A 16,706-nucleotide genomic window follows, 5' to 3' on the forward strand; every position below is an offset into this window, starting at 1 on the left:
AACCATCCTACAAACTCGTTAGACAGGAGGGTAGCACCTCCCTGGATGGCTACTGTCTACCAACCATCCTACAAACTCGTTAGACAGGAGGGTAGCACCTCCCTGGATGGCTACTGTCTACCAACCATCCTACAAACTCGTTGGACAGGAGGGTAGCACCTCCCTGGATGGCTACTGTCTACCAACCATCCTACAAACTCGTTAGACAGGAGGGTAGCACCTCCCTGGATGGCTACTGTCTACCAACCATCCTACAAACTCGTTAGACAGGAGGGTAGCACCTCCCTGGATGGCTACTGTCTACCAACCATCCTACAAACTCGTTAGACAGGAGGGTAGCATCTCTCTGGATGGCTACTGTCTACCAACCATCCTACAAACTCGTTAGACAGGAGGGTAGCACCTCCCTGGATGGCTACTGTCTACCAACCATCCTACAAACTCGTTAGACAGGAGGGTAGCACCTCCCTGGATGGCTACTGTCTACCAACCATCCTACAAACTCGTTAGACAGGAGGGTAGCATCTCTCTAGATGGCTACTGTCTACCAACTATCCTACAAACTCGTTAGACAGGAGGGTAGCACCTCCCTGGATGGCTACTGTCTACCAACCATCCTACAAACTCGTTAGACAGGAGGGTAGCACCTCCCTGGATGGCTACTGTCTACCAACCATCCTACAAACTCGTTAGACAGGAGGGTAGCACCTCCCTGGATGGCTACTGTCTACCAACCATCCTACAAACTCGTTAGACAGGAGGGTAGCATCTCTCTGGATGGCTACTGTCTACCAACTATCCTACAAACTCGTTAGACAGGAGGGTAGCACCTCCCTGGATGGCTACTGTCTACCAACCATCCTACAAACTCGTTAGACAGGAGGGTAGCACCTCCCTGGATGGCTACTGTCTACCAACCATCCTACTCTACAGAATACACAGTGGGATCATCCACAGTATTCTACCCAACGATACTTACGATAGGTTAACTGTGAGACGGGAATGCCTCTCTCTCTCTCTCTCTCTCTCTCTCTCTCTCTCTCTCTTTGTAACTTGGTCACAATTGTGGCCAGATCTACCTGGAGTTCATTACCTTTGTACCTTGTTCAGCTATCCAAACTTTGTGACCCATTCTGTACCTCTGTAATGTTGAGGTACAGTCCCTGGACCCATTCTGTACCTCTGTAATGTTGAGGTACAGTCCCTGGACCCATTCTGTACCTCTGTAATGTTGAGGTACAGTCCCTGGACCCATTCTGTACCTCTGTAATGTTGAGCTACAGTCTCTGGACCCATTCTGTACCTCTGTAATGTTGAGGTACAGTCCCTGGACCCATTCTGTACCTCTGTAATGTTGAGGTACAGTCCCTGGACCCATTCTGTACCTCTGTAATGTTGAGGTACAGTCCCTGGACCCATTCTGTACCTCTGTAATGTTGAGCTACAGTCTCTGGACCCATTCTGTACCTCTGTAATGTTGAGGTACATTCCCTGGACCCATTCTGTACCTCTAATGTTGAGGTACAGTCCCTGGACCCATTCTGTACCTCTGTAATGTTGAGGTACAGTCCCTGGGCCCATTCTGTACCTCTGATGTTGAGGTACAGTCCCTGGACCCATTCTGTACCTCTGTAATGTTGAGGTACAGTCCCTGGACCCATTCTGTACCTCTAATCTTTTGACTACCGCCCACAGGATGGGTATGGGTTATATAATACATTAAACTAACTCTATCTCTCTCTCTCTATCTCTCGATCACTGATAATACAAGAGTAATAAAGAAAGTATTGAGCCCAACGAAGAAAGTTGAAGACAAGAATGGAGAAAGTTGATAGACTTAAATTGCTGTAACGTTACAAGTGCCGTCATCCGTTCGTGGATGCCCTCACCCCCTTCCTCACTCATCCATATCCCCCCACTACCCATCCCCAACACGTCCCTTTTTTATCCCCTTCTCTCCCACCCTTCCCTACCTCACAGGTCGTTCACCTCCACCACAGCCACGACCTTGCCCTTTCACCAACACATCTCCAACAGTGTTGAGTCGTCTCCTCCCTCACCAGAGACGCTGCCACCTCCCTCACCAAGGTCGTTCTTCGTTTTTCGCTAAATACTCGTTAACCGTTCGTTTTAGGGAAACGATAATTAACAACAAATTTTAAGAGATTAAAATTCTCCACAAGTCTATATGTCTAAATTTTTAATATGTCTTATAGCTGTCGAGAAAATAAGCATTTTACCTCTGCTATATTGCGTGTCTAATGTTCATAGTCGATAGACTCTAATAGACAGTTATAGAGAGAAATATCTATGGTGTAAAAAAAATACAAGTCAACTTGTACTAAAGATTGCGCAGCTTCAAGACTAGGTTGGATAGGTACGTGAGTGGGTGTTCGATACGTGGGAGTTGAGCCTGCCTATCCCGGGCCAGTAGATAGTGTTGCTAAACTATTCTGTATGATAGTTACACAGTGGGTACATCCAGGGCATGACAAGAAGGGGAGACTACCCACTACCTGGAAAACCACTACGGGTAAGGGGTTAAGGGGTATGTTAAGGGGTATGTGGCCCCTGGTCTGGTACTGCAGGTAGGTGGGCGGGTTAAGTAACGGTACCAAGTGCCCACTAGGGCTCTGGGCCACTACTTGGTACTCCAGCCTGCTCTACCTGATGAGATGAACCTGCCTAGCATGGGCCACTAGATGACTTGAACCTGCCTAACATGGGCCAGTAGACCTGCTCACTGCTCCTTTAAATTAACGTCCACAATACACTAATCTTCACCTAGCAGTAAGTAGGTACCTGGGTGTTAGGTGAGTGTTGTGAGTGGCTGAGGGGCAGGAAGCAGGTCAGGGAACAGTTATCCCAGGATAATGTTACCAGGGGATGACCCCAGGGTGGATAACGGGGTCTGATGTCCCCCTTACTACCATACCCCTCCCCAGAGACCCCCCCCCTCATCACCCCTCGAGTGAAACGTGACTTGATAAAGCTCTACATAGAGTGAAACGTGACTTGATAAAGCTCTACATAGAGTGAAACGTGACTTGATAAAGCTCTACATAGAGTGAAACGTGACTTGATAAAGCTCTACACAGAGTGAAACATAACTTGATAAAGCTCTACACAGAGTGAAACATAACTTGATAAAGCTCTACACAGAGTGAAACATGACTTGATAAAGCTCTACACTGAGTGAAATATAACTTGATAAAGCTCTACACAGAGTGAAACATAACTTGATAAAGCTCTACACAGAGTGGAACATAACTTGATAAAGCTTTACACAGAGTGAAACATAACTTGATAAAGCTCTACACAGAGTGAAACATAACATGATAAAGCTCTACACAGAGTGAACATAACTTGATAAAGCTCTACACAGAGTGAACATAACTTGATAAAGCTCTACACAGAGTGAAACATAACTTGATAAAGCTCTACACAGAGTGAAACATAACTTGATAAAGCTCTACACAGAGTGAACATAACTTGATAAAGCTCTACACAGAGTGAAACATAACTTGATAAAGCTCTACACAGAGTGAAACATAACTTGATAAAGCTCTACACAGAGTGAAACATAACTTGATAAAGCTCTACACAGAGTGGAACATAACTTGATAAAGCTCTACACAGAGTGAAACATAACTTGATAAAGCTCTACACAGAGTGAAACATAACTTGATAAAGCTCTACACAGAGTGAAACATAACTTGATAAAGCTCTACACAGAGTGAAACATGACTTGATAACGCTCTACACAGAGTGAAATGTGACTCGATAAAGCTCTACACAGAGTGAAACATGACTTGATAAAGCTCTACACAGAGTGAAACATAACTTTATAAAGCTCTACACAGAGTGAAACATAACTTGATAAAGCTCTACACAGAGTGAAACATGACTTGATAAAGCTCTACACTGAGTGAAATATAACTTGATAAAGCTCTACACAGAGTGAAACATAACTTGATAAAGCTCTACACAGAGTGGAACATAACTTGATAAAGCTTTACACAGAGTGAAACATAACTTGATAAAGCTCTACACAGAGTGAAACATAACATGATAAAGCTCTACACAGAGTGAACATAACTTGATAAAGCTCTACACAGAGTGAACATAACTTGATAAAGCTCTACACAGAGTGAAACATAACTTGATAAAGCTCTACACAGAGTGAAACATAACTTGATAAAGCTCTACACAGAGTGAACATAACTTGATAAAGCTCTACACAGAGTGAAACATAACTTGATAAAGCTCTACACAGAGTGAAACATAACTTGATAAAGCTCTACACAGAGTGAAACATAACTTGATAAAGCTCTACACAGAGTGGAACATAACTTGATAAAGCTCTACACAGAGTGAAACATAACTTGATAAAGCTCTACACAGAGTGAAACATAACTTGATAAAGCTCTACACAGAGTGAAACATAACTTGATAAAGCTCTACACAGAGTGAAACATGACTTGATAACGCTCTACACAGAGTGAAATGTGACTCGATAAAGCTCTACACAGAGTGAAACATGACTTGATAAAGCTCTACACAGAGTGAAACATAACTTTATAAAGCTCTACACAGAGTGAAACATAACTTGATAAAGCTCTACACAGAGTGAAACATGACTTGATAAAGCTCTACACAGAGTGAAACATAACTTGATAAAGCTCTACACAGAGTGAAACATAACTTGATAAAGCTCTACACAGAGTGAAATGTGACTTGATAAAGCTCTACATAGAGTGAAACGTGACTTGATAAAGCTCTACACAGAGTGAAACATAACTTGATAAAGCTCTACACAGAGTGAAACATAACTTGATAAAGCTCTACACAGAGTGAAATGTGACTTGATAAAGCTCTACACAGAGTGAAACATAACTTGATAAAGCTCTACACAGAGTGAAACATAACTTGATAAAGCTCTACACAGAGTGAAATGTGACTTGATAAAGCTCTACATAGAGTGAAATGTGACTTGATAAAGCTCTACACAGAGTGAAACACCACTTGTGTGTATGTGTGTGTGTGTGTGTGTGTGTGTGTGTGTGTGTGTGTGTGTATGTGTGTGTGTGTGTGTGTGTGTGTGTGTGTGTGTGTGTGTGTGTGTGTGTGTGTGTAACCTTGAACTCGGGGACTGAAGGTCAACTCTCTCCAGCGCTCCTCAGTCACTCGCTCCTCCACCTCCTGGAAGTTGATCAACGGTTCTGGAGACCCTCGGATCAAAACGGGATTACCTCCCAACGCCCCCAGATGCACGTCTGACGACGGGTTTAGCGCTTCCCCAATAATATTATTATTAATATTAATAAATAATATATTATGGGGAGGAGCGCTAACCCGTATGGGCTCACAGAATGCATTAGGGGGATAATTAGAGTGAAATTTGTCCCAACGAAGGGTAGGCCTATATGTTTTGGACCCGTAGGCCTGAGATGTGTCAGTGAATATCCTCACTATTCGAGTAACAATAGTTTATTTAAGGAAGAGCACGGCAGGAAGCCTACTGGCCCATGCTAGGCCCGTCAGACCGGATTTCTTTGTGTTCTCCAGGCGTTGCACGACCCGTACACGTTTAGTGCTTCCACGGATACAAGAATATTATTGGTGGTGGCCTGGGGGATAGACAGATGTGTTTCATGACTTTATGATCACCAGACGGTGGTTAGAGCCCGTAGCACAGTCTCTCTCTCTCTCTCTCTCTCTCTCTCTCTCTCTCTCTCTCTCTCTCTCTCTCTCTCTCTCTCTCTCTCTTAAAAGTTATTATCTTACTGAAGGATATATCACTGTGTTGAGTGATGACTTCTGGTGGCTGCGTAAGTACTGTCTTCCTGTGATGGTGGTAGTGATGATAGTGGTGGTAGTGATGGTGGTAGTGATGATAGTGGTGGTAGTGATGGTGGTAGTGTGTCTTCACCTAGCAGTAAGTAGGTACCTGGGGAAATCATAGCTACAACTGAGCATACTACAAACTCTAATCACACAATAGAGCGGAAAAGTAATGTGAAAGACCTGGGAGTGTTAATGTCTGAGGATCTCACCTTCAAGGACCACAACAATGCCACTATTACATCTGCTAGGAAACTGATAGGATGGATAACGAGAACATTCAAGATTAGAGATGCTAAGCCAATGATGATCCTTTTCAAATCACTTGTTCTCTCTAGGCTGGAATACTGCTGTACATTAACATCTCCATTCAAGGCAGGTGAAAGTGCAGAGCTAGAGAATGTACAGAGAACCTTTACTGCTCGTATAAGTTCCATCAAACACCTTAACTACTGGGAGCGCCTGGAAGCACTTGACTTGTACTCACTGGAGCGCAGGAGAGAGAGATATATCATAATCTACACCTGGAAGATTCTGGAGGGACTGGCCCCTAGTATGTACACAACAGTCACTCCCTACGAAAGCAAAAGACTTGGCAGGCGATGCAACATACCCCCAGTGAAAAGTAGGGGCGTCACTGGTACACTAAGAGAAAACACCATAAGTGTGTGGGGCCCAAGACTGTTCGAAAGCCTCCCACCAGCCATAAGGGGAATTACTAATAGACCCCTGGTTGTTTTCAAGAGGGAGCTGGACAGATACCTAGTCAGTGCCGGATCAGCCAGGCTGTGGTTCGTACGTTGGACTACTTACGGCCAGCAGTAACAGCCTCGTTGATCAGGCCCTGATCCACCAGGAGGCCTGGTCATGGACCGGGTCGTGGGAACGTTGATTCCCAGAATACCCTCCAGGAAGACTCCAGGTAGGTATACCTTGTGGGTAGCAATGTCTATTCCACCTGGACTTAGGAATGAGCTAGGGTGGGATAATAGCCTATTAACCTGGTTGTTCAGGCCGTGATTCACCACGGGGCCTGGTCACAGACCGGGCCCCAGGGGGCGTTGATCCCAGAAACCGTCTCCAGGTATACTCCTACAACAGGTTAAATTACAAGCTAACAGATGAACAGAGGCGGTATATGTGGAAGTTGTCACAGTTGCTTTTTGCTGATGACACTGTACTTTTGGGAGATTCTAAGAAGATGAAATAACTGTCGACCCCAGAAACCGTCTCGAGGTATACTCCTACCACAGGTTAAATTACAGGCTAACAGATGAACAGAGGCAGTATAACAGTTCATAGCCTCTGAACTGAAAGGTATATACATATATTCAACACAAACACCGTAAATCCTTCTGGCGAGACAAGTTCGCTACCATCTTACCCCAACTGGATCACCCTCTGGCCGGTGTTCCACAAAAATTAATGGTATAATACATACAGCAAGGTGTAATCTTGCCGTTATATGCCTATTATTTTTACTGTTTCTTGATAATGTGAGAAATCAGGAAAGAACTTGGATGTTATATATATGTTTAGAGTTGTTATGAGGATAGTGAGGCTTAGGTTAGAGTATGTAGGAGGGAGATTATTTCCCAGTAAAAGTAGGCCTTAGACAAGGATGTGTGACGTCACCTTGGTTGTTCAATATATATATATATATAAACACTGATCTCTGGCTGAAGGAGACTCGAACCTACGAACCTTGGAACAAGGTACGCAGTGCTATACCAATCTACCCACACTGGACAATACCTTGGCGTGCAGAGATCAGTGTTTGTGTATATTTCACCTGCTCTTGCGAATTCCTTGCATTGTTAAAATCTCTAGTAAGGCTGATGCATGCAGGGGACGAGATGAAAAGCTGTAAGCCTTCTCCCTGAAAGCTGGCTGCCTTGGATCAAAAACGTCTAGTGCAAGCTGGATGCCAAGGTATTGTCCAGTGTGGGTAGATTGGTATAGCACTGCGTACCTTGTTCCAAGGTTCGTAGGTTCGAGTCTCCTTCAGCCAGAGATCAGTGTTTGTGTATATTTCGCCTGCTCTTGCGAATTCCTTGCATATATATATATATATATATATACATATATATATATATATATATATATATATATATATATATATATATATATATATATATATATATATATATATATATATATGGGCTGTACGAGAGGTGGATGCTGGGGTGTTGGCAAGAGGTGTGGGGGTTAACAGATAAAGAATCTAACAGAAAGTGAGACTATCACAGTTGCTCTTTGCTGATGACACTGTGCTTTTGGCAGATTCCAAGAAGATTCAGTGGTTGTTGGAGGAATATGTGAAGAGTAAGCTAAAAGAAGAAAATAACCAACTAGGAAAGAACAAGGTGACCATAGAGAAAAATCTAGGCAATGAAAGATTGGAGGGAGAGAGTACGGAGGTGTTCAGATATTTGGAAGCTGATGGTTCAGTGAGAGATGTGAACCACAGAACTGACCAAAGGAAAATAGATTGGTGTTTCATTGAGGCATCTGTGGAGACGGGAAGCCTTACCCATTAAGGCTTAAAATTGGGACGATCATAAAAAGGAACACTGCAGCAGGCCTACTGGCCCAAGTCAGTCAGGTCCAACTCACACCCACCCACTCATTCATCAGAGTATCCAGTAAAAGGACACAGATGCAATTAATGTGCCATTTTACTGTAGCAACGTTTCGCTCTCCAGGACCTTGATAAAGCTCCTGGAGAGCGAAACGTTGCCACAATAAAAGTCACATTGTATGAATCTGTGCTCTTGTACCTAACATTTTGTCAATAATTCTGCCATTTTTGCCAGAGTATACTGGTACCAACACTTGCATAGGTATGAAACATGGGTTTTCAAAGTTGCACCGAAGATGTTAAGGCAGAGGATATGTCGTTATTAAAGGTAATATATAATGTAAACATTAAGAGAATTCAGACCTTGGATATTGTGAGGTTTAAGGTTACCAAGAATATAATTCAAAGATTATTGGAATGATTAAGGTGATTTGAATATTTAAAGAGGATGGACCAAAATAGGATGACCAGGAGGGAATGTAAATCAGAGGTGGAGGAGGAATAGGGGTCATCCTAGGAAAGGTTGGACCGAGTGGGTAAAGGAGTTTTTGTGTACGAGGGGCTTAGACGTGTAGCAAGCGTGTGTGAGCGTCTTAGGAGTGGAGGCAAGGGGTTTTTATGATTTGACGTGCTGTTGGAGTGTGAGCAATGTGACATTTATGAAGGGATTCAGGGAAACCAGTTAGCCAGACTTGTGTCCTGGAGGTGGGAAGTGCAGTGCCTGTACTCTGAAGGCACTGTACTTCCCACCTCCAGTACTGTAACATCCTCACTCATCCTTCAGAGTACAGGCACTGTACTTCCCACCTCCAGTACTGTAACATCCTCACTCATCCTTCAGAGTACAGGTACTGTACTCCCCACTTCCAGTACTGTAACATCCTCACTCATCCTTCAGAGTACAGGCACTGTACTCCCCACTTCCAGTACTGTAACATCCTCACTCATCCTTCAGAGTACAGGCATTGTACTTCCCACCTCCAGTACTGTAACATCCTCACTCATCCTTCCGAGTACAGGCACTGTACTCCCCACCTCCAGTACTGTAACATCCTCACTCATCCTTCAGAGTACAGGCATTGTACTTCCCACCTCCAGTACTGTAACATCCTCACTCATCCTTCAGAGTACAGGCATTGTACTTCCCACCTCCAGTACTGTAACATCCTCACTCATCCTTCCGAGTACAGGCACTGTACTCCCCACCTCCAGTACTGTAACATCCTCACTAATCCTTCAGAGTACAGGCACTGTACTCCCCACTTCCAGTACTGTAACATCCTCACTCATCCTTCAGAGTACAGGTACTGTACTTCCCACCTCCAGTACTGTAACATCCTCACTCATCCTTCAGAGTACAGGCACTGTACTTCCCACCTCCAGTACTGTAACATCCTCACTCATCCTTCAGAGTACAGGCATTGTACTTCCCACCTCCAGTACTGTAACATCCTCACTCATCCTTCAGAGTACAGGCACTGTACTTCCCACTTCCAGTACTGTAACATCCTCACTCATCCTTCAGAGTACAGGCACTGTACTTCCCACTTCCAGTACTGTAACATCCTCACCCATCCCACAATACCCTGGATACAATTCACAACCCAAAATACCCTGGCACTCAGCCCTGTTGGCCGTCGTGTGGTGGACAGGATTGAAACCCAGTTAATTAACCATCCATTAACCAAAGAATCTGTCAGTTAAAATTTAATGTCTATTACACAGCCCGTGGCCTGGCTGGCAGAGCTCTCGCCTCAAACGCTGAGGGTCCGGGTTCGATTCCCGACAGGGGTGGAAACACTTGACGTGTTTCCCTACACCTGTTGTCCTGTTCACTTAGCATGTAGGTACCTGGGTGTTAGTCGACTGGTGTGGGCTGCATCCTGGGGGACAAGATTGAGAACCCCAATGGAAATAAGACAGACAGTCCTCGATGACTCACTTTCTTGGGTGTTCCTGGGTGGCTAACCCTCCGGGGTTGAAAATCCCACCAAAATCTTATCTTACCCATCCTGTGGGCAGGATTCAAAATATTACAGGCAGGTAATAGGTCCAGGGACTGTACCTCAATATTACAGAGGCACATAATGGGTCTAGTGTCCGGGGCCCAAAACTGTTCAACAGCCTCCCATCAAGCATTAGGGGAATTGCCAATAAACCCCTGGCTGCCTTCAAGAGAGAGCTGGACAGATACCTAAAGTCAGTGCCGGATCAGCCGGGCTGTGGCTCGTACGTCGGACTGCGTGCGGCCAGCAGTAACAGCCTAGTTGATCAGGCCCTGATCCATCGGGAGGCCTGGTCGTGGACCGGGCCGCGGGGGCGTTGATCCCCGGAATAACCTCCAGGAATAACCTCCAGGGCCTGTTCCTCAACATTATAGAGGCACAGTATGGGTCTAGTGACTGTACCTCAACATTACAGAGGCACAGTATGGGTCCAGGGACTATACCTCAACAAGTTACGGTGGTAATTAACTATCTACATGCTTGCATCTGGTTACAATGGCAATTAATAACTAACCTGAATTCTCTCCAGCGGCCGTCTTGAAGAGCACACACAGCCCCGTCTCGAAGTTGAGTGCCTGACACCTGGGGTTGTTTCGGCAGAACTCTATGCACTCTCCTAGTAGCAGAGTGCCAATCTTTGAGTCTATTATATCGTCGGCAGAGGAGTAGACGAAACCAGTAATGAGCTCAAAGCTCACCTCCTGCCCTGCTTCAAGACACGAACTTGACACGTCTCCCTGTCGCGTCGACAGGGGTTGTGACGGGGCACTCTTGTCCATAGGTCGTGCTTGTCTATGCTTATTCCTCTGTCGTAGTGCCTGTGGTTGACCCACGCTAGCTAGCAGTGCCACCAGGGCTATACAACGATAGATATACATGTCAGCGCAAGAGATGAGAGATATAATGGGGAATTAAGACCGTGGAATAGTTTCTCTCAGGGAAGTGAGGAGGAGGACGTGGTAGAGATCCGTGTCCTCACGGCTGAACTTCCACCAGCCAACTGTCTTAGCGATGGAGCACAGTGTTGAAGCTACCAGTGTTTCCAGCCTCCGCTACCACCCCTTCCCTGCTACCATGGGGGAGGTACCTAGATGCCGGGGAAGGGCTCTTGGCTCAAGGAATCAGAGCTACTTACTCGTTCCAATACATCAGACTTTAATTAAATCCCATTCCCAAAGTCGCTGTACAGAACTCAATTCAGAGCTCTCCCCCTTCCTCTACAAGCCTCCCATCACCCATCAAATACCCCATTACTGCTAAAATTCCTCATCACCCATCAGATACCCCATTACTGCTACAATTCCTCCTCATCACCCATCAAATACCCCATTACTGCTACAATTCCTCCCCATCACCCGTCAAATACCCCATTACTGCTACGATTTCTCCCCATCACCCATCAAATACCCCATTACTGCTACAATTCCTCCCCATCACCCATCAAATACCCCATTACTGCTACAATTCCTCCCCATCACCCATCAAATACCCCATTACTGCTACAATTCCTCCCCATCACCCATCAAATACCCCATTACTGCTACAATTCCTCCTCATCACCCATCAAATACCCCATTACTGCTACAATTCCTCCCCATCACCCATCAAATACCCCATTACTGCTACAATACCTCCCCATCACCCATCAGATACCCCATTACTGCTACAATTCCTCCCCATCACCCATCAGATACCCCATTACTGCTACAATTCCTCCCCATCACCCATCAAATACCCCATTACTGCTACAATTCCTCCCCATCCCCCACATTCCCCCGTACCCCACCACCTCAGGTGGCGGCCACGCACCTCCCCTGACACACTTTACACCACTGTGGATAACGTCATCATCTCACACTTGCGGAACTACCAGTGTCTAAAGGAGGGCACTTTTGCTGGGTATCCCGCTACTCTGGTATGTGGGTGCTCCTGGCTCCGCTGGTAGCGTCCCAAGGGCACACCCTGAGGCTCCAGGGGTAGGTTTATTTAGGCACAAGTACACATAAGCTCAATTATCATTATTATTATTATTATTATTATTATAATCAAAAAAGAAGCGCTAAGCCACAAGGGCTATACAGCTCAATTATCATACACAGTGTAAATTACCTGCCATGAGAACCCAGAAAAGTCGAAGTTACCTATTTCCATTGGGGTCTTTGTACTTCCATTGGGGTCTTTGTACTTCCATTGGGGTCTTTGTATTTCCATTGGGGTCTTTGTACTTCCATTGGGGTCTTTGTATTTCCATTGGGGTCTTTGTACTTCCATTGGGGTCTTTGTATTTCCATTGGGGTCTTTGTATTTCCATTGGGGTCTTTGTATTTCCATTGGGGTCTTTGTATTTCCATTGGGGTCTTTGTATTTCCATTGGGGTCTTTGTATTTCCATTGGGGTCTTTGTATTTCCATTGGGGTCTTTGTATTTCCATTGGGGTCCTTGTATTTCCACTGGGGTCTTTGTATTTCCATTGGGGTCCTTGTATTTCCACTGGGGTCTTTGGTATGGGTGAAATGTCCCATACACCTGGAATCCCTGTTCACCTAGCAGTAAGTAGGTACCTGGGTGTTAATCGAGTGGTGTGGGTGGCATCCTGGGGGACAAGATTGAAGGGCCTTAATGGAAATGAGGATTAATTAGTAAACCAGGGGTCTTGAAAACAGCCAGGGGTCTTGAAGACAAACAGGGGTCTTGAAGACAACCTGGGGTCTTGACTGTCACGGGGTCTTGAAGACAGCCAGGGGTCTTGAAGACAACCTGGGGTCTTGACTGTCACGGGGTCTTGAAAACAGCCAGGGGTCTTGACTGTCACGGGGTCTTGAAGACAACCTGGGGTCTTGAAGACAACCTGGGGTCTTGAAGACAACCAGGGGTCTTGACTGTCACCGGGTCTTGAAGACAACCTGGGGTCTTGACTGTCACCGGGTCTTGAAGACAACCTGGGGTCTTGAAGACAACCAGGGGTCTTGAAGACAACCTGGGGTCTTGACTGTCACCGGGTCTTGAAGACAACCAGGGGTCTTGATTGTCACGGGGTCTTGAAGACAACCAGGGGTCTTGAGGACAACCTGGGGTCTTGACTGTCACGGGGTCTTGAAGACAGCCAGGGGTCTTGAAGACAACCTGGGGTCTTGACTGTCACGGGGTCTTGAAAACAGCCAGGGGTCTTGACTGTCACGGGGTCTTGAAGACAACCAGGGGTCTTGAAGACAACCTGGGGTCTTGAAGACAACCTGGGGTCTTGAAGACAACCTGGGGTCTTGACTGTCACCGGGTCTTGAAGACAACCAGGGGTCTTGAAGACAACCTGGGGTCTTGACTGTCACGGGGTCTTGAAGACAACCAGGGGTCTTGACTGTCACGGGGTCTTGAAGACAACCTGGGTTCTTGACTGTCACCGGGTCTTGAAGACAACCAGGGGTCTTGACTGTCACGGGGTCTTGAAGACAACCAGGGGTCTTGACTGTCACGGGGTCTTGAAGACAGCCAGGGGTCGTGACTGTCACGGGGTCTTGAAGACAGCCAGGGGTCTTGACTGTCACTGGGTCTTGAAGACAACCTGGGGTCTTGAAGACAACCAGGGGTCTTGACTGTCACGGGGTCTTGAAGACAACCTGGGGTCTTGACTGTCACGGGGTCTTGAAGACAGCCAGGGGTCTTGACTGTCACGGGGTCTTGACAACCAGGGGTCTTGAAAACAGCCAGGGGTCTTGACTGTCACGGGGTCTTGAAGACAGCTAGGGGTCTTGAAGACAACCACGGGTCTTGAAGACAGCCAGGGGTCTTGACTGTCACGGGGTCTTGACTGTCACGGGGTCTTGACTGTCACGGGGTCTTGAAGACAGCCAGGGGTCTTGACTGTCACGAGGTCTTGAAGACAACCAGGGGTCTTGACTGTCACGGGGTCTTGAAGACAACCAGGGGTCTTGACTGTCACGGGGTCTTGAAGACAACCTGGGGTCTTGACTGTCACGGGGTCTTGAAGACAGCCAGGGGTCTTGAAGACAACCAGGGGTCTTGAAAACAGCCAGGGGTCTTGACTGAAGACAGCTAGGGGTCTTGAAGACAGCCAGGGGTCTTGAAGACAGCCAGGGGTCTTGACTGTCACGGGGTCTTGAAGACAGCCAGAGGTCTTGATTGTCACGGGATCTTGAAGACAGCCAGGGGTCTTAAAGACAACCAGGGGTCTTGAAAACAGCCAGGGGTCTTGACTGTCACGGGGTCTTGAAGACAGCTAGGGGTCTTGAAGACAGCCAGGGGTCTTGAAGACAGCCAGGGGCCTTGAAGACAGCCAGGGGTCTTGAAGACAGCCAGGGACCTTGAAGACAACCAGGGGTCTTGAAGACAGCCAGGGACCTTGAAGACAACCAGGGGTCTTGAAGACAGCCAGGGGTCTTGAAGACAGCCAGAGGTCTTGAAGACAGCCAGGGGCCTTGAAGACAGCCAGGGGTCTATTAATATTATCATGCATAAGCGCTAAACCCACAAGGATCATACAGCGCTGAATCCCCCTTTTGTATGCTGCGAGACAGTTGAACAGTCTTGGTCCCCTGACACTTGAAGACTCACGTCTTTAGTCAGTGTGATTTTCCCGCGAGAATATAAACTGTCAAACTTGTACAATCCTTTGTCTTAGTTCCATATTTATGCGTCTGACAACTTACCTGACGTCTAACAGCTCACTTGAAGTTCGTCAGCCAATGTGACAGCTCACCTGACGTCTGTCAGTGCACTAACACAGCCTTCACCTCGTCTGACAGCACACTGACACAAGCTTCTGACAATCTGACTGACGGTAACTAGGTTGAGGCGACTTGAAACCCACCTACAACACTAGGGTCATTACTGCTACACTAGGGTCATTACTGCTACACTAGGGCTATTACTGCTACACTAGGGTCATTACTGCTACACTAGGGTCATTACTGCTACACTAGGGTCATTACTGCTACACTAGGGCTATTACTGCCACACTAGGGTCATTACTGCTACACTAGGGTCATTACTGCTACACTAGGGTCATTACTGCTACACTAGGGTCATTACTGCTACACTAGGGTCATTACTGCTACACTAGGGTCATTACTGCTACACTAGGGTCATTACTGCTACACTAGGGTCATTACTGCTACACTAGGGCTATTACTGCCACACTAGGGTCATTACTGCTACACTAGGGTCATTACTGCTACACTAGGGTCATTACTGCTACACTAGGGCTATTACTGCTACACTAGGGTCATTACTGCTACACTAGGGCTATTACTGCTACACTAGGGTCATTACTGCTACACTAGGGTCATTACTGCTACACTAGGGTCATTACTGCTACACTAGGGTCATTACTGCTACACTAGGGTCATTACTGCTACACTAGGGCCATTACTGCTACACTAGGGTCATTACTGCTACACTAGGGTCATTACTGCTACACTAGGGTCATTACTGCTACACTAGGGCCATTACTGCTACACTAGGGTCATTACTGCTACACTAGGGTCATTACTGCTACACTAGGGTCATTACTGCTACACTAGGGTCATTACTGCTACACTAGGGTCATTACTGCTACACTAGGGCCATTACTGCTACACTAGGGTCATTACTGCTACACTAGGGTCATTACTGCTACACTAGGGTCATTACTGCTACACTAGGGTCATTACTGCTACACTAGGGTCATTACTGCTACACCAGGGTCATTACTGCTACACTACGGTCATTACTGCTACACTAGGGTCATTACTGCTACACTAGGGTCATTACTGCTACACCAGGGTCATTACTGCTACACTAGGGCCATTACTGCTACACTAGGGCCATTACTGCTACACTAGGGTCATTACTGCTACACCAGGGTCATTACTGCTACACTAGGGTCATTACTGCTACACCAGGGTCATTACTGCTACACTAGGGTCATTACTGCTACACTAGGGTCATTACTGCTACACTAGGGTCATTACTGCTACACTAGGGTCATTACTGCTACACTAGGGTCATTACTGCTACACTAGGGTCATTACTGCAACACTAGGGTCATTACTGCTACACTAGGGTCATTACTGCTACACTAGGGTCATTACTGCTACACTAGGGTTATTACTGCTACACTAGGGTCATTACTGCTACACTAGGGTCATTACTGCTACACTAGGGTCATTACTACAACACTAGGGTCATTACTGCTACACTAGGATCATTACTGCTACACTAGGGTCATTACTGCTACACTAGGGTCATTACTGCTACACTAGGGTCATTACTGCTACACT

The 16,706-nt window shown here is 46.3% G+C and overlaps 1 protein-coding gene across 1 annotated transcript in view; it reads right to left on the reverse strand.

Annotated features, from left to right (window-relative positions):
- The window catches only part of LOC128703520 (uncharacterized), a 59,680-nt gene extending 48,228 nt beyond the window's left edge, over positions 1-11,452 (reverse strand). The window contains exon 1 of the mRNA XM_070104614.1: positions 10,946-11,452. Within this exon, the coding sequence (XP_069960715.1) occupies positions 10,946-11,309 (364 nt within the window). The 5' untranslated portion in view covers positions 11,310-11,452. The remainder of the gene's footprint in view (positions 1-10,945) is intronic.
- Between the last annotated feature and the right edge of the window lie 5,254 nt (positions 11,453-16,706).

The sequence above is a fragment of the Cherax quadricarinatus genome, chromosome 93 (genome assembly GCF_038502225.1).
Source record: "Cherax quadricarinatus isolate ZL_2023a chromosome 93, ASM3850222v1, whole genome shotgun sequence".
Lineage (NCBI taxonomy): Eukaryota > Metazoa > Arthropoda > Malacostraca > Decapoda > Parastacidae > Cherax > Cherax quadricarinatus.